Below are 27,126 nucleotides of genomic sequence, written 5' to 3' on the forward strand. Positions count from 1 at the left end.
CAGTTAACAATGTTGGCAGGATTTGAACCCAAGCAGCCACTATCCAGAGTCCCAGTTCTTAACTGCTATCCTCTGTTGCCTTGCTGGGCCCACACACCCTTGCATTCTTGCACACACATGCCGGTCCACATGGGATGGAAGGGGGAGGAGCTGGGTTCTGGGAATCAGTACAGGCACCAGGGGGCAGCATAAGCTTAGCTTTGGCCCCTCAACCCTGCCCTGTTTGGGAAGGGGGTAGGAGTAGAAACCTCCTCCCACCTCCCTGTTCTCCCAGGGACCACCATTTCCACACACCACATCTCTCAGGGGTGTGAAGGCCTCTCAGGGTCTCTTGACCTCCTCCAACGCCTCCTCCAGCAAAAGCTGCACCAAATATCCATTAGTTACGGTGATGACTCAGTAACTGAGCAAGCTTTCTGTCTGTATGTGGTTCTGAGTGCGGACATGTCTGTGAACCTGCGCGCGCGCGCGCGCGCGCGTGCGTGTGTGCGTGTGTGCGTGTGTGTGTGGTCTGTGGCCAGGGAGTTGTTCATGTGTGTCTGTTTTTGGGTGTGTCTCCATGTTTACTCCAGAAACAGGAACTTCACCAAGGCTGCACAGCAGATTCGTATTCCAACTTGTCCCTTGGGAATCTGCCGGCAACAACTCCAACTCGCACACACTCCCATCAGGGGCTGACAAGTAGCACCCTGTGAGGATGGGGCAGTCCGAGGAACTCCCGGAGTATTCCAGAATTCTGAGCTTGGGATCCCCTCCCCCCCATTCCCTCTCATCAATGGTCACTCGACCTCTAAGGCGTTCCCTGCCAAGAAGGGAGGAGGGCCTAGGCATTCCAGACTGCATCGAGCTCCCCTGCTGCTTTTCAGGGTCCTCCACTGGAGGGAGTGCAGCACCCAGAGGGATTTGCTTTTCAAGAGGCACTGGGAGCCCAGTTCTTCGTGAGCCCGAACAGAACGCCGGAGTCCCTTGAAAGTTTGAGTACGGGAGAGGCAGTTTGGGGCGGCATGTCTCTGCTTGATATTAGGTGACTTTCTGGAGAAAAGTTTTTAGGAAACAGTATGTGGGGATCAGTATCCCCTCCAGCCAGGCCCCAGGGCCCCAAGCCCCAGTCCTGTCTCCCCCCTCTTGGCACAGGAGGTGCACACGCTCACCCACTTTCTTCCTCTTCCTCCTCCAGCCTACTTTCTCTTCTCTGTGTCGTCAGAGCTCCAGGGAGGGACCTGGGTAGACAGAGAAGCCGGAAACAGCGGCTGGGGCAGCCACTGCTTACACTGAGGAGGAAGAACGGGGGGAGAGGAGTGAGTGTGTGTGTGTGTGTGTGTGTGTGTGTGTGTTTTCGTTTTGGTGGTGGTGGTGGTGGAGGGCGGGTGCTAGCAAGGCCAGCCCTGAACTCGCTGGACAGCTACAGACCCATGGCCTTGCAGTGCCAACCCAAAGAGGGAGAAGACAGCAGAGAGGTTGCCAAGGTGAGGGGATGCCTCCGAGGATGGGAGGGTGGGGGCCTCTGACTGTGTGTGTGTGTGTGTGTGTGTGTGTGTGTGTGTGTGTGTGTGTGGCGGGTGGGGGTGATTAGCCCGGGGCATCTCAGGATCCTGCCCTTGGCGGGGTGGATGGTCCCCAGGACACTGTTTCAGCTGGTGTTGGTAGCTGGTACTGGGCGGTTTCGAATCTCAGACGAATCTGGAATGGGTACAGGCCCAGCCTCCCCACCTTGGGTCACTTTTTTCACACCCCCGCCCCCACACCTCCAGGGACTAAAGGTTGGGGAAGGAGAGCGAGGTGGTGTCCTTCTGCCCGCTGGGTGTGTTGGGGGGAAGTGGCTGCCCCTCCCTGGAAGGTTGATGCTAGAGGGCAGTGGGTGCTAGACAGGCCCCTATCCTTTAATCCTATGAAGGTTCCTGTTCAGGAACTGGGGGATGAACGAGCCCCAGATACACACCTCATGGTGCCCCAGAAAAGGGGGAATTTCCCCCTCAAAACTGCTGCGCGCTTGGCTGCCCTAGACGCCGAGATTTCCCGGCGGCGCGGTGTTAACCCTCCTCGTGCTGAACTAGCTCCGCCTCCCTTCCCCTCCCCGCCCCCACCGCCACAGACGCCCATTGAGCAACTCGGAGAAGCGCTTTTGACTTTTGATCCTGTGGTCCCACGGTCAGCGGACTCTGGAATGTAGGGGTTGAGGAGATCAGGTTTGGGCCAGGAAGCCAGTGATGAGATCCCTGGACGCCGGGCCTTTCTTCCCGAGTGGGAAGGGAGGGAGGGCTGGCCCCACCCCCTCACGCCGGGGCTCCTGGGGCCCCGCCAGTTAGCACAGGAGCGCCATCTACTCGGGGGGCTTTAAGTAGATGGCGCTCCCGTACTAACTAGCAGATCACCCAGCCTCCTTATTGGGTGGGGGTGGGGGAAAGCGTGGCCTCCCGGTGTCTGGGAATGGAGTAGGGGGTGGAGGTTTGAAGCCAGGACCAGGCCAGGAGGCTGGCTGGTCACTCAACGCGGGGACTGCCTGTTAACTTAGGCATCGCCTCAGTTCTCATCGGGGTGGGGGTAGAGTGCCAAGGGTCTTAGCACCGTGAGAAACAGGAGAGGAAGAGAGAAGGAAGGGAGTCCTTCCTTGAAGTTGAAACACAGACCAAAATGTACCCCACCCCAAAGGGGGAGTAGAGAAGGGCCTATTGGAGGACCCTGAGCAGGAGGGGGAATGGTTCTGCTTTTGGGAGAAAAGAGGGGGTGGGGGAGGCTTAGGGACAGGAGGGCAAGAGGATAATACTTTTGGGATAAAAGAGCTGGAGAGGGGGACACTGGGACTGGGGCAAGGGTCTTGAAGCAGGAGTCTCCAGAGAAGGGACTCCTCTGTTCCCTATCTCTTTGGGAGTCCTGGGAGGAGGAGAGGTTACAAGGGCAACAGGAGGATGTGGGGTTACCGAGCTGGGGAGACCCAGGGAGTTTCCATCCCCTTCCTCTCCCTCGTCTCTGGGAGAGGAACATTACAAAAAACATGAACTGAGAGACCCCTGGGAAACCACTGGTTTACTTACCCCACACTGCAGCCCACTCAGAAATGGGGACACAGCCCTCTCCCCTACTTCTCTTATCTCCTCCTTTCCTCTCTCTCTTTTCTTCCCTGTCCTTGGCCTTCTAGCCAAGCCTCTGGCTTCTTCTCCCACTCTTCTAGACTATTTACTCCAGGCTTATCAACCCCACTTTTTCTCTATTCTCTCACCTCACTGAGTTCTGTCTACTTTCCCTTTTGCTCCGTCTCCCCGTCTATAACTCTCCTCCCTCAGCCTTGTTCCTCTTAGCATGATGGGTTTGTATCTGGAAGGGATCCTAACAGTACAGCGTGGTGGTTAATCCCCACTCAGATTCAAATCCTGATTCCGAACTTGCTTGCTGATTTGCCTTGGAAAGTTAGAGAACCTCCTTGAGACTAGGTTGCTTCATCTATGAAAGGAAATAATTATATATTTAAAAAATTGTTTCGAGGCACTAATGAGATAATGAGCTTAGTGTAATGCCTCATACATAGCGAGTGCTTAAAAAATGGTAACTATTATTGCTCTACCATTCTCTTCTTCATCATCTAGCTGGCTAGTTTTCAAATTATTTCATGGAGCCCTGGAATTTTGAGAAGTTTCTCAGGGACACATTTGTGGTCAGGAGGTGGGGAGAGGCAAGTAAAAACTCCAATTTTATACCTTTTATATAATTTGGATTCCAAATATTAAAACTACTGCTTTAAAAAGTTTGGAAAGTTCTGTCCCTATCCAAGCATCCTATTATATACATGAGAAGACTGAGGTCCACAGAGGGTAGTTCCTTGCTCATAGAACCAGAGTCAGGTCTAGAGCTGCAACCCAAGTCCTCTGCCTTCTCTCAAAGAGCTTTCCCTAGTGCCTAGTCTCCCCTGTCTCTCCACTCCTCTGGCTGCAGCTCAGCTTTTCCCACCCCATCACTCCTGTGACTACCACTGAAGGGGTCACCTTGTCTTGGACACTGACCAAAAATGTTCCTAGTTTGGGTTGGTTTGGCTGTGAGTGGTGGTGGGGATGGTCTCTGGGAGGGCTGTCTACAGGAGGTCCCTGGCTGCCCCAGAACATAGGTCACCTTTCTTGGGCACCTCTCAGAGTGGCCTGTTCCTTTCCTCCAGATGCCCTCCAAACCCCAGATCATGTCTCTGTGGGGGTTGGTTTCCCAGATGCCCCCAGAAAAACTGCAGCGGCTCTATGTCGACTTTCCTCAGCACCTACGGCATCTCCTGGGTGACTGGCTGGAGAACCAGCCCTGGTGAGTCCTTGCTGCCCCATGCTAGTCCCCCAGATCCTTCCCCACCCACTTTCTCTTTAATTAGATTTTCTCTGCATCATTTCAGGACTTGGGACCCATTATTTGAGGTGCAGTAGCCTAGATTTAGCAGGGAGTTTGTGCCGCATAAACCAGACTACGCATGTTGACGCATGGAATCCCCTACCCTCTTAGAAGGCTGAACCAAAGAGGAGGGAGGTCAGGGCTGGGGGCAAGGGCACTTCTCATCACAGCCAGCTGGAAGATGGGAGACAAGGGCATGCTGAGGACTGCAGAGGGCTGGGATGGAGAATAATAGAGGGAGGAGCCACCAAGCTGTTTGCTGTGGGGTAGAGGGTCAGTAGAGCTGATGAAGCCCTGACCCAAGGCCGCCTCATCCTGATCTTCCCACAGGGAGTTCCTGGTTGGCTCAGATGCCTTCTGCTGCAACATGGCCAGCACCCTACTTTCAGCCACTGTCCAGCACCTTCAGGCCTCAGCCAGAAAGCCTGGGGAAGGGAGCACCATCTTGCAGCACATCAGCACTCTGGAGGTGGGGGCAGGAGGGGAGGGTACAAAGCTGGAGTGGGCTGGGATGGAGCTGGGGTGAGCATTGGATGCTGTAAGAAAATTGGTTGGACACTGGAAACAAATTGGTGTTCCTGTGGTTAGGTGTTAGCTAGCATGCAAATTAGATTTTAAAACCATGCAAATGCAGGAAAACTTCTGGAGTCTACATTTGTGTTGCCTTTCAGTGTGTGTGTGAATTGAGGGGGGGAATGGAGGGAGAGACTGACTTGGGTAAAAGCCAGGCTAACTCTGTCTACCACTCTTCATTTCTATAGAGCATATATCAGAGGGACCCCCTGAAGCTGGTGGCTACTTTCAGACAAATACTACAAGGAGAGAAAAAAGCTGTTATGGAGCAGGTATTGTGATACTCCACTTCTTATTCCAACTCAATTCCCTGGAACTTTGGCTTGAGCCATGAGAAACTAGAAGGAATTTAAATTTCAGGCAAAGCTCAGTGTTCTGGGCCCAGGATGATTAAACGAGGTTCAGAGTGAACCCCAAACAAGCTCAAGCTCTTCAAATGAGGGACTGGGAGTAGTGAAGTCTGGGGAGGAGAGCAAGGAGTAAAGAGCTGATTCTGCCAGGAGAGAGGTCTTATCTTTGGGAGATTCCAAAAGGTCAGGAAGAACTGTCAAAGGGGAGACAAGGGAAATGGTCTGTCTCTCTTTCTGCAGAGCACGGCAGCAGGCACCCCTTTCGGGAGTGGAGGCCCAGTAGAAAGGAATGGGTGGAATGTTAAAATTCTTTTTTTTGTTGTTAATCTTCACTGGAGGGTATTTTTTCCATTGATTTTTTAGAGAGAGTGGAAGAGAGGGAAGGAGGAGGAGGAGAGAGAGAAGCATTGATGTAAGAGAGACACATTGATTGGTTGCCTCCCACACCTGCCCCAACTGGAGTCGGGGATAGAACCCGCAACCCAGGTAATGCCCTTGACCGGGAATCAACCTGCAACCTTTTGGTGTGCAGGCCCACACTCTAACCACTGAGTCATACTGGCCAGGGCAGAGTGTTATAATTCTTGAAATCTGTCTCTCTTGTGCAGTTCCGCCACCTGCCAATGCCCTTCCACTGGAAACAGGAGGAACTCAAGTTTAACACAGCCCTGCAGAGGCTGCGACACCAAGTAGGAGAAACCCGCCTTCTCCGAGAAGCCCTGCAGCAGGAGGCTGAGGCTGGCCAAGGTGGGAACCTGGGCCTGGAGCCAGACCTAAGAGGGTTCTGGGGAGTATGTGGGAGTAATATTTTTTTGGACCTTAACCTTGATTGAACCTCAAATCTTTCTGCACCCCTGATTTCTGCCCCTACCCTCAGTGTCTCTGCACAGCTTGATAGAAACTCCTGCCAATGGGACTGGGACAACTGAGGTGAGTAACGAACTGAGAGGTGGAGATTGAGCTCAAAGTGCAATCTTTGAAGGATCTCAAATCTATAAAATGATGGAGATTAGACCTCAGACAGACCTCAGGCAGGTGGGGTAAGGGAATGCCAAAGAGGTGAGAAAGACAGTCCTATCATTAGGAGCTGGGTGAGGAGGCAGTGTGTGGCCCTGGCTCAGGTCCTCCCTGCCCACAGGCCCTGGCCACATTGCTGCAAGAGACTGTTGGGGAACTAGAAGCTGCCCAGGCCCTGGTGCTGAAGAGGATCCAGATTTGGAAACGGCAGCAGCAGCTGGCAGGGAATGGCGCACCCTTTGATGAGAACCTGACCCAACTGCAGGAGAGGTTGGGGCAGGACTGGTGGGGAAGGGAGTGGGCTGGGGGTCGGCACTTGATGTTTCTGCTGGAGGGCCCACAGGTGTGAGAGAGGAAAAGCCAGGCAAGAGGGCCTTGGAGTGGGCCAAGACAGAGAAGCCAGTCCCAGCAGAGCTATGCACACTGTTGTTCAGGTCACATCCTGTACCAGTATGCCCAGCCAACGAACAGGGCACAAGTGAGAGTTAATCCAACCCACACTTTTCTCTTCAAGCCCCATGCCCAGAGGAATGGGAACTCTTTTTTTATTTGCTCTATTGGGCAGAGCACCTTTTAATTTGCACAAAAGCACCATACATGCTGACCTGGGTGTCAGGGCCCTGGGGAAAAGGCAGCTGGGTTTCCATAGGGGGTCCAGGCACTGAGAAGGAACCTCCCACCCAGAGCCAAGGCAAGTCCCAGAACCCTTGCAGCCAAGGTGCCTTGCAGCCACACCCACTGCCCATCCCACACCTCCACACACACTGTGTCCTGCTTTCTTCCTTGGTTTAAGAGCAGGGCCTCTGGGCCAGAGCAGGTAGCCTGAATCTTGTGCCCCCTGACAACTGTGCTGCCCCCAGGTGTGAGAGCCTGGTGGACATTTATTCCCAGCTGCAGCAGGAGGTGGGGGCAGCTGGTGCGGAGCTTGAGCCCAAAACCCGGACAGCGCTGATTAGCCGACTGGATGAAGTCCTGCGAACCCTAGTCACCAGGTATGCCTTGTGAGCCCCAGCCTGGCCTAGAGCAGACCCCAAGGAAGAAAGAGGATTAGAGTTGTGGGGAGGGTACCAGGAGGGACCCAGCAGCTAAGTCCCCTGTGTTTTCCTCATTCCTTCCAGCTCTTTCCTGGTGGAGAAGCAGCCCCCTCAGGTTTTGAAAACTCAGACCAAGTTTCAGGCCGGAGTTCGATTCCTACTGGGCCTACGGTTCCTGGGGGCCTCAGCCAAGTTTCCACTGGTCAGGGCCGACATGGTGACCGAAAAGCAGGCGAGGGAGCTGAGCATCCCCCAGGGGCCTGGGACTGGAGTGTAAGCTGGGACTGGAGAAAGCCTCTTGGGGTGGTAGAGGAGAGAGGAGCCTGGGGGACTGGCGCCTTCAAGAGGGAGGGAGGGCCATGAGATGAATGACCAAGGCAGAGGAAGGGAAGGGTCCCATCAGTGTTGGAACAGGGTTGGGGAGGCATCACGATTTGGCCAAGATGGGAATGCCTTGCTTAAGAACCCAGGAGGGGAGATGGAGATGTGGAGCCAGAAGTCCACGCCCACTCACCCATGGACTCAAGCTCCTCTCCACACCTGGCCCAGCCCACTCACTCTTTGACCTCCCCTGGCAGAGAAAGTACTGGGGAAATCACCAACAACACCGTGCCCTTCGAGAACATTGGTTCTGGGAACTGCTGCTCTGCCCTGTTCAAGAACCTGGTGAGGGCTTCAGGGAGCAGTGGGGAGGGGAGAGGGGTCATTAGACTATGGGACCCTTCTTGGAGAGGATGTTGGGAGCCCAGGTGTTTCTGTCCTCACTCTTGCTCTCCCCCACCCCACCCTGCAGCTTCTGAAGAAAATCAAGCGGTGTGAGAGGAAGGGCACCGAATCAGTCACTGAGGAGAAGTGTGCTGTGCTCTTCTCCACCAGCTTCATGCTTGGCCCCAACAAACTCCCCATTCAGCTCCAGGTGAATTAAGACCCCAGCCCTGCCCAGTCTGGGACCCCAGGGCCCCTCCATGTGACATCCTAGGGCCCTGGATCCCCACTCCTTCATGACTGCCCCATACCCTTTGTGTCTAGCACTCATGCCAGGGTGAGTGGGGAAGAGTAAGAACACAGAGTGCGCTTGCCAGGGAATAACAGTGTAGTAGCAACCAGCATCTTTTTATAGACCAGGGCACTATTTTAAGTGACACATTCACACACACACACACTTCTCACAATAACATTATGAGGAGGATGGTATTACTAGCCTCATTTTACAGATGAGGACACTGAGACAGAGAAATTGAGTAATTTGGTTAAGTCATAGAGCTGTGTTGGAGCTGGCATTTGAAACCTGGAGGTCTGCTCTATGGCACTGACTCATAACTACTTCTCCACAGTAAGGCCCTCATTGAGCTTTAGAAAGCATTTGATACCATATCATGATAGCTTCCCCCTCAGAGCCAGCTCCCTAAGGAGGCCCATTACCCCAATAAGAAGAACCCCCTCTCTTCATTCCCTTTAGGCTCTCTCTCTCCCCCTGGTGGTCATTGTCCACGGCAACCAAGACAACAATGCCAAAGCCACCATCTTGTGGGACAATGCCTTCTCTGAGATGGTGAGGAAAGACTTGGAATAGGGGACACCGGGGCTCTGACTTGGGTGGGGTACAGGCTGGTGGGTTGGCAGGCATGTTCAAATGGGAGTGATCTTAACTTCTCGTGGACCTGTTTTCATACTTCTGACCTCTTCTCATACCAGTCTTAACAATCATGTCGTAGCACCTAAACTGTTGGAAAAGCACCATCTTTGTGAGCCAAACCCCAGGGACAATGCCTGGGAGGGGCAGCCTCGGATAGGTGGAATAAGTAAGAATGGAGGTGATAGCCTGAGGCACCCTCTTCCTTCCCTTCACCCAGGACCGAGTGCCCTTTGTGGTGGCTGAGCGGGTGCCTTGGGAGAAGATGTGCGAAACTCTGAACCTCAAGTTCATGGCTGAGGTGGGGACCAATCAGGGGCTACTCCCAGAGCACTTCCTCTTCCTGGCCCAGAAGATCTTCAATGACAACAGCCTCAGCATAGAGACCTTCCAGCATCGTTCTGTGTCCTGGTCACAATTCAACAAGGTCATTCCCTGCCCTTTGGACTTCCCACTCCCCAAGCTGTTCATCCCTGGGGCACTCAGGGCCTCCCAACCTCTGACCAGGGACTGACTGCTGGGGTTTTCACCATGCCCCATCATGTCCAACAGGAAGGTCTTGTCATGGCCCAGGCAGGAAAACCTCTCAGTTCAGGAGTCAACCCAGAGGATGCGTTCTCTGGCTTACCTCAGGTTGTGGTTTGGGGGCCCTCTGTCTTCCCTATTTACCAGTGACTTGCATGACTCACCCAGATTGTGTGTAAACACAGCTCAAAATAACTTTGACCCATTGGGAAAACAGTTCCCATTGCAAAAACCAGGATGAAATCCCACAGGGACATGCAGTAGTATCAGCAACCATGTGTTGACAACTTACTGTGCTTAGCACTTTAGATATTTATCTTATTTAATCCTCCCCACATCCCTTTGAGGTAGGTACTATTATTATCCTCATTTTGTAGACCAGGATCCTGATGTTCAGAGGGTTCAAGTAGTTTGTCTAAGGCCTCCCAGCAGGTGAGTGGCATGGCTGGGATGAAACCCCATATTTCTGACTCTTGCTCTTAGCTGCTATGTTTTATTCCCTCCAAAATAAAACAGCTCAGAACTGAGTCTGTTATAAAAACAGGGGAAAAGAAGATCTGAGTGTCTTGGTTGACCACCAGCTGGGTAAATGCAGTCATGTGCTTCTCACTTAGAAAAAAAGGAAGAACAAATAGCCCATGTGACCAGAAAATGTGTTAGCAAAGGGAGCAAGACACTCACACCCGGCAGCCACCTTCTCTGGACTCCACTTCCACCAGGCCTTATTAGGGAAGGGTGGAGCATAGTGGTTATGAGGAGCTCCAGCCCAGACTTCCTGGGCTAAATCTCAGCTTTTCCTCTCATCAATTGTGTGGACCTGGGCAAGTTATTTGACCTTTCTGGGCTTTCATTCTTTATCTGTAAATAGGATAGTTATGAGACCTACCTCCATAACCTTTGTAAAGATCAGATAAATTAATTTATGGAATGGGCTTAGAATAGTGGCTGGCACATAGTGAACATGAGTGTTGCCATTATCATTGATGGGTTCTCAGGTCCAGTTTGGTCCTTAAGCCCTGTGACTCAGTCATGTGGGCACTCACAGCTCATGCCTGCCCTAACCAGACTCCAGCTCTGGCCCTTTCGTACTCATCCCAGCTCCCCCTCCTCCACAGGAGATCCTGCTGGGTCGTGGCTTCACCTTTTGGCAGTGGTTTGATGGTGTCCTGGATCTCACCAAACGCTGTCTCAAGAGCTACTGGTCAGATCGGTGAGTCTCTGCCCCAAGTGGTCTGAGCAGCTGTACCTTGAGCTCCCTCTTCACATCCAGTGTCTCTACCCCTATCCTTTCCTTCATCCTGGCCAGGCTGATCATTGGCTTCATCAGCAAACAGTATGTCACCAGCCTTCTTCTCAACGAGCCTGATGGAACGTTCCTTCTTCGCTTCAGTGACTCAGAGATTGGAGGCATCACCATTGCCCACGTCATCCGGGGCCAGGATGGTGAGGTCACTCCAGTCAGTTCTCTGTCTCTGTGCCCCTGTCCTCTGGGATTTTTTGTGGGAAGGAAATGTTTTGGCTTCCTTGATGCCAACTCTGATCTTCAGAAAGTTCTTCCTTAGGTCCAACTTCTCTTCTTCCTTTTGTGATCTAAACATCCACTCTCTCACTGTGAGTTTTGTGGGGGTGGATACTAGTGGGCCGCCCTCTCCAGGACCCCCACCTGAGGTCCTTTCCTCCTTGCCTTGCTAGTTCAGTGTGGGGGTTGGGAAAGGGGAAGAAAATCTGGACAGAGGGGACTCAGGGTCTCATTCCTATTGTAGGCACCTCACAGATAGAGAATATCCAGCCATTTTCTGCCAAAGACCTATCCATCCGCTCACTGGGGGACCGAATCCGGGACCTTGCTCAGCTCAAAAACCTCTACCCCAAGAAACCCAAGGATGAGGCTTTCCGGAGCCACTATAAGCGTGAGTTGGAGCTGGCAGTTCTCTTTCCTGTTGCCCACTTCCCCCTGGTTCCAGTTGCCCCTTCCCTGTCCACTGTGGGTCATTCCTTATTTCTCTCCCCATTTTTGTAACTCCACTTCTCCTACTTGCCCATTAGCCATGCTCACCTTTCCTACCTCTTCTCCCCTCTAAACCTGGAACACTCCATAGCTCTCCTTTCTTCCCCACAACAGATGAACAGATAGGTAAGGATGGCAGGGGTTACGTCCCAGCTACTATCAAGATGACTGTGGAAAGGTGAGTGTGGTGGTGAGGATGATGGGTGAGGCCTGTACTTGCTTGCAGGAAGGGGCGGTGGTATCAACAATTGGTCAGTCACACATACCTCCTTCCCTCCTCCAGGGACCAGCCACTTCCCACCCCAGAGGCCCAAATGCCTACCATGGTGCCCACTTATGATCTTAGAATGGCCCCTGACTCCATGAACATGCAGCTCAGCCCAGATATTGTGTAAGGAGCATGAGAGGCGGGAATAGAAGTGGTCTGTGCAGGCAGGCTTTCTGCATGGGCAGCTGGGAGAGCTGGGGGCTGAAGGAGGGAATTTTCCTTTCCATGGAAAGGATTCCTCATCCTGAGGCAGGGGTTGGGGGTGTCCAGGAGAAGAGCTGGCATCAGGGGATTCTGCTTTCTTTGCCCAGGCCCCAGGTGTACCCACCACACTCTCACGCCATCCCTTCATATCAAGCCCTCCCCCAGGAAGAATCAGTCAGTGTGCTGCCAGCCTTCTCGGAGTAAGTGAGGAACCTCTTGGGAATGGGGGAGTATACCCAGCTGCAAGGGGGACGGGCATTCGAATGCTAGGAGAGGCTCTTCTGTGCTGAAGGGGCAGCAAAAAGCTCCCTAGCCAGCTGGCTCAGTGGCTAGAGCGCTGGCCTGTGGACTGAAGGGTCCCGGGTTTGATTCCAGCCAAGGGCATGTACCTTGGATGCAGGCTCGACCCCCAGCCAAGGCACATGCAGGAGGCAACCAATCGATGTGTCTCTTTCACACTGATGTTTCTCTCTCTCTCTCTTCCTGCCACTCTCTCTGAAAAGCAATGGGAAAGGTATCCTGGGGTAAGGATTTTAAAAAAGAAAAAAGCTTTCTTTGTCTCTTTTCACTTTATTGACGCTCAGTGGTTAAGGCCCAAACTTCCCTGGGTTTGGATTCCAGCTCTGTTATTTTACTGACTTTGGGCAAGTTACTGAACTCTGGTGCCTCATCTGTAAAGTGGAGAATAATAATGTCTTCCTCATAGGATTACTGTGAAGGCCAAATGAGTTCATAATATGTGTAAAGCTGAGCAAAGTTCCTGGCTTATAGCAAGGGCTCTGTATGTAAGGATTAGTATTCTCCCTTCCACCCCTGGAATCCACGGTCACTTACCTGCTATATTGATTTTTATGTATTCATCCGCTTTGGCCTTGAAGCGATCTAGAGATTTTTGTTCCCCAGGTAACACTCAGGCACTTATTAACTCTTAGTCGAGGCATGACATCTCCCCTCCCAGGAGTTGAGGTGGGGGACTTAAAACCACCAAAGTTCAGAGTCCAAATAAACATCAGAAATTAGCTAAGCTAGTCCCCATCTCCTCCCCGGTCCCCTCCCAGTTCCCAGCACACACTTTATGGATGGGAAGACTGAGCTCACATTGTAGAGATGGCTTGCCCTAGGCTATGCTGTCAGGGTAAGAAGCCGAAAATTCTGTTTCTTTATTCAGTGGTCTTGACTTTTTTTTTAAATGTTTTTATTGATTTTTTTTTTTTTTTTAAGAGAGAGATTGGAAGGGAAAGGGATAGAGAAATAAATATCGATAAGAGAGAAACATCAATTGGCTGCCTCCTGTACGCCTCCTACAGGGGATGGAGCCTGAAACCTGGGCATTTGCCTTGACCAGGTTCATGGATTGATGCTCAATCACTGAGCCACACTGGCTGGGCAGTGGTCTTGACTTTGTAACACCCAGCTCTTTCTCAGCCTTTCTTTCTTTGACTGTGCCCTTCTTTCCACTTCCAGACCTCACCTGCAGATGTCCCCCAACCTGAACCCGATGAGCCTGCCCTTTGACCAACCTCACCCTCAGTGAGTGACATTCCCATCCTGATCCCATTCACTCCCAGCCTCACCCCCCACCCACCAACATATTTACTTTTCTGGTCCCAGCAGGGGCCTGATGCTGTGCCATCCTCCAGAGCATGCCATATCCAGCCCTGAACACCTGCTCTGCCCTGATGTGACCATGGCAGAAGAGCCCTGCTTGAACCAGCCGGTGGGAGGATTCTCTCAAGGCACCTGGTAAGTGGCAGCCTGGGGGTGGTAGCTGGGTGTGGGCTAGAGGAGTGGGTGCCATGCCTATCCCATTGCTTCTCTCCTTCCTCCTGGCAGGGTTGGTGAAGACATGTTCCCGCCCTTGCTGCCTCCCACTGAACAGGACCTCACCAAGCTTCTCCTGGAGGGGCAAGGGGAATCGGGGGTAGGGTCCTTGGGAGCCCAGCCCCTCCTGCATCCCAACCCTTATGGGCAGTCTGGGATCTCAATGTCTCATATGGACCTAAGGGCCAACCCCAGTTGGTGATCCCAGCTGGAAGGGGAGCTCAGAGATACAGCTTTCTACCCCAACGGACCTGCTCTGGACACCTGCCCATGCTCCTGCCAAGCGGCAGATGGGGAGGGTGTCCTCCTATCCCCACCTACTCTCTGGTGAGGAGGAAGATTTTTCAAGAAGGCACAGTGGGTGGAGTCTATCCACCCCTTCCCTCCTACCACACACCCCACCCTCTCCCTTCCTGTACTGGAAGAGAAATTCTGGTTCCAAAGTGAGACACGCCCCAGCATGCCCGCACACGCACAACGCACAGCTCTCCCTGAGAGATGGGACTGAGCAGCAAGGGCACAAGTTAGGGCATGGAGGGCTTCTTCTCTCACTCCCAGCCAAGACCCAGGATGCACATGTAGAAAAATGCAGACATGTGCACACACTTGCACTAGAGGCTGGGGATGAAGGAAGAGATGGGCTGGGTCCCAGTCCTGGGGGGATTAGGAAGCAGTTCAGGAGGCCCTGGGTGGAAGAAGAGGGGCCTGTACATTTGGTTACTGATGTGGATTTTGCCCAGATTAAAAAACAAATTCGAAACAGCTCCAGATTCCTGACAGTGAGATGGAGGCTTTCGGTTGTATATGAGATGGTGCAGAATACACAGGCTGAGTATCTTGGTGTATAGCTATGTTAAAGTGTGTGTGCCTAAGACATGTCAACATATAGATGTCACACACATTAGTCGTATAGCCACATAGGACATTATCTATCTGATTTTGCCTGTGACAAACGTTGAAGTGTGAGACACTGCACAAAAGACACTGGTGAGTGTGCTGGTCTCTGCTATATGCTAACCCAGATGTACTCAGCTTTGAGTATGACTGCTTAGGTAGGTCTATGTGGCTGTGACATCCGCACATGGCTTAGCTTCTGTAGCTCAACACTGCCAGTCCTGCTCAATAGGCAGGAGTGAGTGTGCAGGGCCAGGCCCAGGTGTGTGGTGTGGTCCTCTCCATGTATCAGGGACCTTCTCCACTGCTTCTTTTCTACTTCCCCAGTCACTGCCAATTTTCCTCCACTTCCACACCACCCTTTCTCCCCCTTGGGGGTCAAAGATCATAAGCCATAAAATAAATTTTATTCCAAAATAACAAAATAAATAATCTACTGTACACAATCTGAAAAGAAAAACGCTCTAACTGCTCAGACAGGTACTGTGGTCCAGCCCCCAGCTGTGGGAGACATTGAGTCCAACACAGGCCTCCCATGGGGGCTGATGATGGGGACCCCACATCCACCCCCCACCCCACCCCAAGAGAGGGCAGGGCAGGAGGAAAAGAATTGCTGGGACTTGGGGGAAAGATGGGGATGGGTGGGTAAACTGCAGCACTTGTTAAATTAAAGAAACAAACTAGAAGCACAAAAATAGGGGAGGGGAGGAGGAGCAGGTCCAGTGTTCCCAGGCCCCCATTTCTGGGGGAAAAACGTTTCCATTTTTAGCTGCTGGACCTTTCCAAAGAAGTCCCCCTTTCCCCCATGTCCAAACTGAGTCCAACTGTCCACACCGCTGGTTCAAACTAGAGAGAATGGGAGTGTTTTGTGTAAGGGAGGGAGAATCCCAGATGCCCTGGAGGCAGAGTCCTTGCCCCTGTACTGTGGGCAAGGGGGAGGGGCAGAACGCACCCTCCTTGCGTCCTCTCGCCAGGCCCCTGCTCATTATTGCTTGAAGCCCCATAGTTTTATGCCCATGGAGCCGATGAAGAGGCAGAAGGGCAGCGGAAGGATCCAGAGTTGTGACTAGATACTACGCTGGAGAGTGTAGGGATCTGTGGGAGCCAGAAATCCCAGGGCCTGGGTGTGAGGATGCCAGTCCATCCCTCACTGCCGGCTGGCCTCAGCCTCCACTTTCACGCTGCTTCTGCGTCCTTCCACCAGAGCTGGATGGGATCCCGGGGCGGGGCATCGGTCCAGCAGCCCTTCCTCAAACTCTGCAGGGAGAAGGGGTAGGTTAGGAGGCTGTGGGGTGGATGGACACTGCATAGAGAAGTGGTTGAGAATAGAGGCAGGGCTAGAGAAGGCTGCAAAGATGAGCTTGATTTACTGTTATTGCCTCCTGCCCACCGCGTGTGTATGGAGGCTTCCATACCCAAGTGTGTGCGCCCCCTCCTCTTTCTGGCTGTGTGCAGCTCTCTGTCTCTGTATGTGTGTCTCTCTTTCTCTGTCTCTCCCGCCTCTGCTCTGCTGGAATTTCTGGTTCTGTCAGGAGCTGTGGGGGAGGCTTGGCTCTGACCTCTCCCCCTCCCCCCTTCCTAGGCTCTGCCGCCCCCACTCATCTCTGGCCCCCTCCCAGGCCCCACCCACTCACCCATGCCCCCCAAGTTTCTTAGAAGCCCAGTGGGGGGGATACAGGAAGCCAGCCTCCCAGCTCCTCCCCAAGAAGAGCCCCCCTTCCAGTCCCTGCCCCCACTTCCCACCCACGCATAGTTTAAAAATACCAAGCTAGGGTTGGTGGCTTTGTCTGCTGCGTCACTCTCAGCCCAGCCGCTGCCCGGCCCATTGCTGGCCTATTCCCCTTCCCTCATCCACATACAAAGCATCCCCCTTTAGGCTCTTCCACTTTCAGGCTGGGCAGGCCCATCCCAAATGCTAGCCTGTTCCACACTCCTGCATTGGTGGTGAAAGTTCTGTCCAAGCTTCCCTTCCTGGTGACCCTCCTTCTGCTCCCCTTCATCCCCCATTCTCTGTCTCCCTGCTCACCCGAGATCCCCCTTCACAGATCTCCAGTAAGGTCAGACCCTCCCCACTAGGAACAGTCTGCAGGGTCCTCCTCTTCTCAACCCAAGACCTGGTTGGCTGGAGCCCGACCATCCTACTTACTGCCCTGTCTGGCAGCTACATCCCCCTTCCTCCCACCTGGCCCCAGGGCACCAGGATTGCTACGTGGGGCCTGGGTGGTGGTGGTGTTAGGGGACAGCACTGCTGGCTGCCTCACCTGCGAGAGGCGGCTTTGCAGGCACACAGGGGCTGAGGCGGCCCACGCGGTCGTGGGAGACGAGGCGGGCTAGCCGCAGCCCCTCATCCATCAGTGTCTGCTGCAGGATGTGGCGGCTCCACAGCCCATGGGCTGGCAATGCCAGAGGCAGGTCAGCAGGGGGCGGCGTCAGCCTTGGGCATGACCCCACAGCTGTGGGCATGGGCACTGGTCAGGTAAGGGACTACAGTCAACAGAACCCCCCACCCTCAACCACAAAGCCAGACCCATAGGTCCAGGCCCTTTTGCTCCCATCAGGCCAGGCCTCCCAACCCTGTTCCAGGCAGTTGCCTCCTGGCTCCCTCCTCCCACACCTTCCACCTCCCCCCTACAGAGGAGAGAAGTGTTGTGATGAACACTCACCCTGCAAGTGTCCATCTAGACTCTCCCCAGATAGACTGGCACTGTCTTCTTCCAGGCTGGGGCGGTATGGGGGTGCATAGGACTCAGGGCCTGGAGGAGGCTGCTGGATTTCAGAGTGACTTTGCTCTCCAACCTGCGGATGCCCCAAATGGGGAAATGAGGATCTGGCAAGGGAGGGTGTTAAGGAAGGCTGCCCTAACCCCCTACATGCACCCTGCAAAATTTACCTCCTGTTTCAGCTTCTTCAGTGGGGGACCTCCCAGTTCTTCAGGGTGGAGCCTGCAAAGATGGAGAGGAATATGGAGGGTGAGGCTGGGGAGGGACACACGATGGGCAGGGCAGGGAACAGAATCTGGTAAGGGGCATGCATTAAGATTCTGGAAAGGAGCTGGCTGAGCAGGAGTCCCCATATCAGGCACTACTGTTGTTGGGGGTTAGAGGGGACCTGAGATGGATGGGAGTAGGACCAGACCTCAGACAAGTGGACTTAGTCAAAGGCAAGGCATGCAAGTTGGTGGCAAGCAGGCCTGGAGACACCTCAACTGGAGGTTAGAACACGACCCAGCTCCTTGACAGAATTATAATCTAGGAAGGACCTGGAGAAGGGGTCTCACCTGGAGCCCTTCAAGGAGGACAGGTAGGTGCTCTCTCGGGCCACTTGGCGTGATAAGGAAAAGAGTTCTACCCTCCGCAATAAGAGCGAGTTGTCCCTCATGCAGAACTGGGCAGCAGCCTCATTGATGGTCAGCTGTGAAGAGGACCACCAGGGCAGTCAGAATCCTAACTCCTCACTGCCTTGCCCAGACCTCCTCACAACCCCTCACCATCAGACAAATGAGGCCCACCCATCAGATGCTTGTTTGGATTTTGACACTATCCAGGAGTTTTCTGAGGGAGGAAGACAAAGGCTGGCACACACAGCTTCCTAGAAATGCCCAGGGCTGCCTCCATTCCTGTGGGGTCTTGAGCAGCATGAGGATGGACAGCTGGGCTCTCACCTGTGTCTATTTCCCCCTCAGCTGAGGAGGGAAGCACTGCAGGAGGTAGAACTGGGGTGGGGGAGAGGGGAGAGGGGAGAGGGGCCTGAAGTTCTAGTCAAAGGGCAATGAAACAGACTTGAGGAGTGTGAGGATTCCCAGAGGTGACTAGGCTGAGGCCTGGGAGCCAAGAGCAATCCTGGGAGACTGGGGTCCTCACCTCATGCAGGCTAAGCTGCTTGCCCTCCCGCCGCTTAGAGTCAAAGCGGCCATAGATGATGCTGTATTTGCGGATCTCCTCCTCCTTCTGGCTGTCATTATCGTCCATCTCAAAGATGTGCCCCACGCTCCGTGCCAGCTTCTTGTTCAGCTTCAGCAAGGATGTCACCTCCCCAGCATCCCCCCTTGGGAAGCTCCGGAAGATCCTCTCCACACTCTCCACCACCATGCGCACCATCTCTGGCTCCAGTCTATCAGGAGCACCCCCAGCCCCAGCTGCTGCCAAACCTCCAGCCCCAGTTCCCTCAGGGACTCCTCCCCCTGCAGGTGGGGAAAAGGGGGGTGAACCAGCTTCCTCTTCTCCTCCCGCCCCAACATCGGACTCTGGAGTGCTCCGGCCTGGCCAAAGTCGGGCATCTCCTGCCCCAGGTCCCCCAGGTACTGGTGACAGCTTCTCTCCAAGTTCAAGGGGGCTCTTTGGACTAAAACTTCGAGCACTGCCAGCCTTTTCCCCTGGGCTGCCATGACCGTTGCTCATGCTCCCTTTCCGGATGCCTGCAGTCTCAGAGATCTTGAAAAGTGGAATGCTGGACACGGGCACAGCAGGCACTGGCTGGCTGAAGAGGCCTGGATTGGTGGCCCACTCTCTTAGTGCCTTCTGCAGGCGTCGGACATGGAGGGGCTTGGTGGCCATGCCCACAAGTGCCATGATCTCCAGGAACTCCTCCTCACCCGCCTCACACAGTTGCTGCACGTCGTCGCCTCCCTGCTGGATGAAGGTCTCATAGTAGGAGAGGAGATTGGCGCGCTGCAAGACCCGGTACAGCTGCAGCTCCCCTAGCGTCCGAGGCAGTGCCATGGCTCGGGCACCAGGCCTGAGAAGGAGGCACACAAGAGAAAGAGGGGGACAGTCAGTGCAAGTCCCCTCCTGGGTACCAACTCACACAACTGTCCTTTCGTTCCTGCCTGCTTCTTTTTCCCTCTCTTTTTTGAGTGCTCTCCCTGCCCAGTACCGAGGCCTGGGCACAGACTATGAGAATCAGGTACTGCTCAGAGGTACAGACACACCAGTGCCATCCCGGACTGACCAGAAGTATCAAAAGGCAGCCCAGTCTCTGCTAACGTCAAAGGCCCTTAGCCCCCATCCTCAGTTCTTACCTTTCCAGTCTGGGACACAGAGACCTTGAGGGCTGAGGCTAGCCAGCACGCCTGGGATGGCCAGATGTCCCTCCCTCCGGAACACAGTCCTCACCTTCTACCCTAAGCACTAGCAGTTTCACCATTACTCAAGGAGATATCCCACACTGAGGTGAATTACAGGACCCCCTGTCCTCCCCATGTTGTACACCTGGAACCACATCTGGCCGGCTTCACTTCCTGGTAGCATCCTGTCCTTATGGCTGAGAGAGACACTTGTGGCCCCTTCCATACCCTTCCCCACTCTGAGAGCCAGGTGGACCTCTGCTCTGCTACCTGAAGCTTTCTTTCCCTATGGATCAGGCGTTCTTAGCACACTCTTGGTTTCTGCCCTCAGGAGCACCCCTTTCCTCCAGACTGCCAAGTGCCCCCAGCCGGCCTCTCCCCCAGCAGTGACCTTTGCTACCTACTCAGTAGGTAGGCCTGTCCCTTCAACTCAGTCACGGGTAGGGGAGGAATGCCTCAATTGTTCTGCTCTGGGACTGTTCTGCCCACGCACACTCCCACAGTGGTAGCGTCTGTAGGCGAAAACCGCCTAGGGGCTCCCGCCTACCCTCTCCCTCATTTTCCACCCACATCTCAACTGGAGTAAGGGAGTGGCCTCTTGAAGGAGGGGCTGCACGCAGAAACTCCTCTCCCCACACTGTAAATATACAGAAATAGGAAGGGACCCCTAAGGCATCCCCTGCTTCTCAACAGCCTGGATGATGCTCTCTTGGCTCAAAGGTGCAGGCTTTTCCACACCCGGGGCCAGCCGCTCCGTGCCAGCCACAGACTGAGCCAGCTGAGCAACCCACCTCCCCCCCCCCCCCCCCCGCACAGTTGCCAGCTGGAGCTTCAGGGCTTCCTCTGGCACTTGGGGCCCCCCCACAATCTTTGCAAGGGGCTCACAGGCCAGGTCATGCCCACAAAGTAAACTGTGGGATGAAGAATTAGAATCTATTCTTTCATATCCAGATTCATCAGATCCCTGACTGCTCCTAGGGCTCCCCCTAATTCCATCAGTCTCCACGCCGCCCCCCCAACCCCCGTCTCGCTTACCCTCGACCTTTCAGAGACCTCTGCCCTCCAGACCCCTTTCCGGAGTCCAGCTCCACCCATCCCCACTCCCCGCTGCTTCCCTTTGCCCACTAACTTGAGTCTGGGCTGCGGGGTCCGGCGGGCGCTGTCCCCTCCGCCCGGCAGCTGCTCGGTAGTGGGGGAGGGCGCTCTGTGCATGGACGGCCAGAGACCACCAGGGGATGACCCTCTGGGTGTCCGGCGCTCTGCGCCTAGAGCGCGCTGCGATGTTCCCCGCGCGGGAGGCCGTGTCCGCCGCTGTCCGGGCTCCGTCCCTCCCTCCACGTCTCGTCTCTTGGAGCCTCCGCGACTCTGTCTGTGCCTCTGCCCCCCACCCCCCTCCCCGGCTGCGCTTGCCGCCTCTCCGCGCCTCCGCCCCCGCAGGACGCACGGGGAGCGAGGCCCGGCGCGGCGCTGGCTGCCGGGCGGGGGGAGGGCGTGGGCAGAGCCGGAGGCGGAGGCCGGGGGCGGGGGGCGGGCGCCCGGGCTTCACTGCCGGCGTTGAAGACGCCGCGGCGGAGACTGGGCGGGCGGGGGGAAGGGATGGGGTGTGGAGCAGGAGGCGGAGGCGGAGACTCGCAGCCGGGGCGCCGAAGTGGGGACTGGGGTGACCTAGGCCAGGCTGTGGAAGGCGGGCTTGGGGACCCAGAGGGCGGGGCGAGGTCGCTCTATGCCGCCCACTCCGGATGCACAGCCAGCCTTCTCTGCGCCCACGTACCCACGTGAGCGCCCAGCCGGCAACATTCCTCTTCCCTCCGCAACCCCTACCCATCCGTGCGGAGAGCGGAGTTTCACAACCACGCACAGGTACACAAAGACACTGAGAAGCGCACGGATGTGCGCGCGCCTAAGCAACTACGCGGGCACCCGTTGCCCACACTCAAGCCTCGCGGTGGTGGACGTGTGAATGTTAAGAGTGAGCCGAAAAAGTTGGCGGCTTCTCAGGGTGCGCAACTGGGCTCCTCTGTGTGCATCTGACTCTCACAGAGTGTGCATTTATGGCAGGCTTGTGAGCATTAATACCTTAGGTACCCCAGCGCGCTTATCGCACCCCAAAAGGAGTAATTTGAAAAGGCCGCTGGGAAACTCAGGCCTCCTCCATCCCTGCCTCCAGTCCATGCTGAAGTTTGGGGAACAGGAATGGGCGGGTTGTGGAAGAAGCTACCACTTAGACGCGTTTATTAGACGCCTCTGGTTTTGGTAGCGCATAGGTCAGGCAGGGATGGGAGGAGTACGCCGCCTTCCTCCACTCGTTGCACCTTATTTGCTGAAGATGGTACCCTGCTCCTGAGGAATTTATGTGTGGCAAAGCTGGGATATGAAGGATACCCCTTCTGGGGACGTCTATTAGGGGACTTGCTCAGAGAGGCTAGTGGAAGATGGGCAGGAGGCCAGGAGGGTACCACCCTGCTCCCTACTAGGCGCCTACCCCTCCTCCACAGCCCACCGCCCCTCCCCCACTATTTCTCCTGGCCCCATCTGGTTCCCATTACACTCCCGCCCACGGCTGGGCGGGCTGAGTGGGGGGGGCGTGGACAGGCGGGGGCTCTGAGCGCCTGGCCCTGAGGCTCTAGGCCCCAAGGAAATGAAGGAGGGGCGGGGGAGGGGGGGAGGCGGGAAGCCAACGGACTGGCCAGAGGCAAAGTTCCCCCTGGTCCCAAACCTCAGCCCCGCCCCACCACACCGCACTCTGAGTGGCCCGGCAGGGTGTGGGTGGCGTGGGCGGGTGCTGGTTCTACATTCAGGCCTGGCCCGAGAACCTTTATGCCTTCGCTGGGGGCAAGAGAGGAGGGGTGCAGGGCGGGGCGGGATTTCAGTAGCTAAGATTCTTTTCCCCATCCCATTAAGCCCCAAACACAGTAGGTGGGCGGATGATAGGACCGAGCTGAGTCCCGTCCCCCCATCCCCTATCCCGCGACCGGAGGGCTCCCTGAGGGGGCACACCCCGAACCCCTCTGAAGTGTGTGGGTGCCCCTCCTCCACTCCCCCCCTAGTTATTTTGGAGCCTGGGCTGCCAGCCACTGGCCGCGGGTTTCCACGTGCCTCCTCCCTCCGCCCACGCTCCCGGTGACGCACATCCTCCGCCCACGCAGCCTCTGCTGGAGGAGCCCCCTCCCTCCCACCTGCCCTCTTGGGGCGGTGCTGAGCCCCCGGACCCGGACGGAGAAGCAGGACCCGGGAAGAGGGTCGAGTAGGACCTGAAGCAAGGGGCAGTTACCGGCTGGGCGCTGGGCGCCTGGGTCCCGGACCAGGAAAGAGGAGGAGAAAGGAGAGGATTCCTCTCTCCAGTGCTGTGGCTGGTACTCGGCCACAGAGGGAGGAGGGGAGAAAAATCCCGGGGACCTGGACTGCACACTTCCCTAGGGGACTCTGAAGGGGCCTGTCTGGGTGCAGACCTTCGTGTGAGAGTGAAACTCAACGAGCGTTTGTATCTTTGTTTCTCAGGGTTGTTGTGAGGATCAAATGAGAGGATGCAATGAAAACTTGTCAATTGTAAAATGCTAAGCGAATTTAAGGTGCTATTGTCTGTCTGTGCCTCTATACCCAGAGATTATGTATTGATATGTTTCTTTACATCTACTTGTGTATCCGTGTCTTTGTCTCTCTCTAGGTTTGTATGTGAGCACCTATGTGTGGGTTAAAAAACATGTACATTAAAAATATAATTAAAAAAAAATCATTGACTTGTCAAGCCCCGCCAGAGGCCAGGCAGCCAGAGCTGCTGAGATGTCTGTTCTGCGCTTCCCTCCCACTCCTACCACCCCCAGCTCTCCTCCTACTCTCTTCCGTTGAGAACAAGGAATTTCCAGTCTTTAGCAAAAGGAGAGCCACAGAGACAGAGGCTAAGACTGTGAGAAACTGTAGAAAAACAAAGATAAGGGGCAGGTGGTGGGGGGAGATAACAAAAAGGGGTGGGACAAATACAAAGATCTTCATTTCTTCTTTATGGGCCCCATTTTTCTCAGGGTGGCTCAGAACCACTTCCCTACCTGTCTCCTCTGCTCTCCCCACCCCTACCTCGGAGTTCTCAGAGGCACGCAGAGCAGAGCTTCGTATCCCATTTCATCAATTGATTTATTGTCTATAAAAGTTTAATAAATAATTGGCTAATTTATTTTCAACACTGGTCTCTTCCGGGAAGGGAAACAGTATCCTCAGTCCCAGTTTTCCAAGAAAAGGGAAAGAGTGTGAAGAAAGTGTGTGAAAGAGAAGGAAATTTTGAACCAGAAGGACTGTCATTCCTAGGCACGTGTAGGTTTTCCTTTAGCAGATTGCACTGCTTACTTCCACCCGCCCCCAATTTTTCACCAGGCCAAATCAAGCTCACTCAGCAAGGTCTGGTTCAAAAGTCACCTTCCTGGACCCTCTTCTTCTTGCACCCACTCTAGGCAGAATTCCTCCCATCCCTCAGAGGCCTCATAGCTCTCTGTACACAATTCGTTTATAGTTGCTTGTTTCACCATCAGCCCAGGAGTCTCCTGGGTAGGTCTGGTACTGGTGGGCTCTATGAAATAAGAGAGTTGATGACGCTGTTTCCAGACCTGTGCAACTTTGTGAAGGGCACTGACACAGATTTTACTCCAAAAGGAGCTAAACCTGGACAAAACTGTTTAAGTGGAGATAACTTGTTTTCCATGATTCTTTCCTTCTTTAAGTTTCCAGTGAATCTCACAAGTGTGGCTCCTTGGTCTTCTAAAATGTCCTCTATTCTGGTAAATTAATTCATATCCAGGTGCTAAAGATTTGGTTTAAATTCTTGCTGGTAATAGAAAAATATAAACATAAAGTAATGATCCTCCTTTTTCCTCTTTCTGTAACATGTCAGAATTATAATCTAAGGAATGTTGTCCTTCAATGTAGTCATCTTATAAGAGATGCTTTATTCCTCACAGAGACAAAGGAACTGCCTTTAAGGAGCACATAGACTTGTAGGGGAGATAGACATATAAATAATTACAATAAAGTGCTATAATAGGGGTACAAACAATGACAGAAGGATGGGGGCAGGTGATCTATTCTGCCTGGGGTTGTGAGGGACAAGTTTAGTCAGGCTTCCAAAGGAGGTGATGATGCAGCCTAGGATTTTGAGTTCTGAATAGATTTCCAGGAGGAAGGGATGGTCAAGTCAGAGAGAGCAGAACATAAACTTACACAGATGTATGAAACAGAATGGTATGTTTGAGAAACTAGAAATTGTTCACTATTGTTGGATGGTGGGTGGTGGTGGTAAAAAAGGAGCCCAGGGAGGTGTACAAGGCCGCTTCATTAAGGTTATAGACTAGGGCTTCTCAAACTATAGTAAAGGACCAATTTTTAAAAATTCCAATCTATTATTCACTACTTCTATAAAATTCACAAAAAGTGAGTTCTTAGAAAAATGAAATAAAATCCCCATTTTTATTAGCCTCAATAAATAAAAAATTTCTGTCAAATTGCTGTAGAAGTTTCTAAATGCCTACATTTAACTTCTGAAATTGTTTCTTTGCAGACTAGTAAAAAACTTTGCATAGCACAGCTGTAGTTGTTTCTTTACATCTGTGTTTTGGATCATACTGAGGACCCTGGACTTCATCACAGAAAATACTGTGGAACCGTAAAGACTTTGTAATATGGGAGTGAAAAGGTCAGATCTGCATTTAGGAGTAGTGTGGAGGAAGGGTTTTAGGTGCAAAAACAGCAGGGAGGCCAGCTTGAAGAAAACTCAAGTGTGAGAGATCACAAGGTGCTGGACTAAATTACTGGCATGAGATAGTAGAGGACAGATTTCAAAAGATTCAAATCAACAAGACCTGGTGATTGAGTGGCTAAGGGGTTGAGGAAAGAGAAGGGTTAGAATAGAGTGCTCCTTCTCAAAACTTTGGGAATTGTCCTTATCAAATAGTCACTGTTGACAGTCCTTTTCCTAAATTAAAAAAATTATGAAAACCAAGTTTTTCATAACTCATTTGATTACAAGACCTAATGTGACCTGAGCTTATTTTGTGGCAGACCTGACCTAAACTTACATGAGATAATTTATAGCTTTTGTTTATCACACGGGTTTATCCCAGTATGAATATTGATATATCTCACTGCAGAAATATATATTTGTTCAGTTACAGGGTACTGTCCCAGACCCCATTGAGATTGTTGCCTTATATTGTATATGCACCACATTACCTTTCTAAAGTCCAAAAAAATCCTGAAACACATTTGCTATCCAGATTTCCCACCCCATTTACTCATCAGTCTTGGCTGGAGTTCTTTTGGTTATTTGCATAAATCAGATCCACCTGCAGATAATGAATATTCATTGCAATGTATGCTATAGACTCTGAAAATGATTCTCAAAGTGTTTTTTAGTCCTCATTATTAAAACAATGCTAAAAAACATCTTGAGTGATTACTGTGAAGTGACAGAATTCATTTGGATGGTAAGGTGTGAAATGTTTATCGACAACCAGTCAGACTACTGTGCACCTCATTTTTACATTTTAGCAGTCAGTGGTCAGTGATCTTCTGAAATTAGTTCTCAAACTTGGAATTTAGTTCCCTGCTTCTCTGGCCTTTAGTCAAAACCAAAGTGTGAGCTCTGAATGATGAGAATTTGGGGACTGGTAGGAAATGAAGTGTGTGTGTGTGTGTGTGTGTGTGTGTATGTGTATATACAAATTATTTTTATTTCTTTAATCCTCACCCAAGGATATTTTTTTCCCATTGTTTTTCGGAGAGAGTGGAAGGGAGAGAGAGAGAAACATCAATGTGAGTGAGACACATCTATTGGTTGCCTCTCACATGCACCCCTACTGGGGCTGGGAACTGAGCCTGCAACCAAGGTATGTGCCACCATCGAACTTGGGACCCTTCAGTCCACAGGCTGATGGCTCTAACCACTGTGCCAAAACAGCTAGGGCCACACAAATTATTTTTAAAACAGTTTAAGGTTTACAAAAATTTGAGAAGATAGTACAGAGAGTTCCCATATACCCTACATCCAGTTTCCACTATTATTACCTTATATTAGTATGGGTACATTTGCCACCATTAATGAGTCAATATTGATATATTGTCATTAACTAAAAGCCTATAGTATATCCAGATTTCCTTAGTTTTTATCTCATTTCTTTTTCTGTTCCAGGATCTCATACATGATAACATATTAAGTTTGGTTCTCATGTCTTTTTAGGCTCCTCTTGGCTGTTAACAGTTTCTCAGACCTTCCTTGTTTTTGATGACCTTGATAGTTTTGAGGAGTACTTGTCAGGTATTTTGTAGGATGCCCCTTTATTGGAGTTTGTTTAATGTGTTTATCATGATTATATTAGTTTTGTGGGCTTGAGGG

General features: G+C 52.9%; 2 protein-coding genes across 4 annotated transcripts; one reads left to right on the forward strand and one right to left on the reverse strand.

The window, feature by feature from the left end:
• The first annotated feature begins 1,328 nt into the window (after nucleotides 1-1,328).
• Nucleotides 1,329-15,205, forward strand: STAT6 (signal transducer and activator of transcription 6). Of its 2 annotated transcripts, none has more exons than XM_016224569.2 (22): nucleotides 1,329-1,466; nucleotides 4,145-4,281; nucleotides 4,693-4,831; nucleotides 5,124-5,207; nucleotides 5,894-6,032; nucleotides 6,163-6,215; nucleotides 6,424-6,572; nucleotides 7,163-7,294; nucleotides 7,421-7,609; nucleotides 7,915-8,002; nucleotides 8,130-8,252; nucleotides 8,796-8,888; nucleotides 9,190-9,396; nucleotides 10,610-10,704; nucleotides 10,801-10,937; nucleotides 11,258-11,404; nucleotides 11,617-11,680; nucleotides 11,786-11,893; nucleotides 12,082-12,174; nucleotides 13,439-13,504; nucleotides 13,586-13,717; nucleotides 13,808-15,205. In XM_016224569.2, exons 1-22 carry the CDS (start codon nucleotides 1,413-1,415, stop codon nucleotides 13,995-13,997), a joined length of 2,619 nt encoding a protein of 872 aa, XP_016080055.2. In that variant the 5' UTR covers nucleotides 1,329-1,412; the 3' UTR covers nucleotides 13,998-15,205. The 2 variants fall into 2 exon arrangements, with proteins under 2 accessions (XP_016080055.2, XP_016080056.2); XM_016224570.2 differs by having other exon boundaries at nucleotides 13,589-13,717.
• On the reverse strand, nucleotides 15,078-21,119 carry NAB2 (NGFI-A binding protein 2). 2 transcript variants are annotated; one of them, XM_016224416.2, is made up of 7 exons: nucleotides 20,881-21,119; nucleotides 18,550-19,423; nucleotides 17,967-18,100; nucleotides 17,580-17,631; nucleotides 17,353-17,485; nucleotides 16,951-17,142; nucleotides 15,078-15,946 (listed from the first exon to the last, which is right to left on the reverse strand). In XM_016224416.2, the coding sequence occupies exons 1-7, from the start codon at nucleotides 20,961-20,963 to the stop codon at nucleotides 15,837-15,839; spliced, it is 1,578 nt and encodes a 525-aa protein (XP_016079902.1). In that variant the 5' UTR covers nucleotides 20,964-21,119; the 3' UTR covers nucleotides 15,078-15,836. The 2 variants fall into 2 exon arrangements, with proteins under 2 accessions (XP_016079902.1, XP_016079903.1); XM_016224417.2 differs by lacking the exon at nucleotides 16,951-17,142.
• Nucleotides 21,120-27,126: the final 6,007 nt, after the last annotated feature.

The sequence above is a fragment of the Miniopterus natalensis genome, chromosome 2 (assembly GCF_054644295.1).
Source record: "Miniopterus natalensis isolate mMinNat1 chromosome 2, mMinNat1.hap1, whole genome shotgun sequence".
Classification (NCBI taxonomy): domain Eukaryota; kingdom Metazoa; phylum Chordata; class Mammalia; order Chiroptera; family Miniopteridae; genus Miniopterus; species Miniopterus natalensis.

Coding starts and splice junctions, on each gene's coding strand:
- NAB2 (XM_016224416.2), bottom strand. CDS start 20,963: ATGCACAGAGCGCCCTCCCCCACTACCGAGCAGCTGCCGGGCGGAGGG. Junction 19,424..20,880: donor ACCCCGCAGCCCAGACTCAA/GTTAGTGGGCAA, acceptor CCTCCTTCTCAG/GCCTGGTGCCCGAGCCATGG. Junction 18,101..18,549: donor AGCAGCTTAGCCTGCATGAG/GTGAGGACCCCA, acceptor TCCTCTTCACAG/CTGACCATCAATGAGGCTGC.
- STAT6 (XM_016224569.2), top strand. CDS start 1,413: ATGGCCTTGCAGTGCCAACCCAAAGAGGGAGAAGACAGCAGAGAGGTT. Junction 7,295..7,420: donor CTGCGAACCCTAGTCACCAG/GTATGCCTTGTG, acceptor CATTCCTTCCAG/CTCTTTCCTGGTGGAGAAGC. Junction 10,938..11,257: donor CGTCATCCGGGGCCAGGATG/GTGAGGTCACTC, acceptor TTCCTATTGTAG/GCACCTCACAGATAGAGAAT.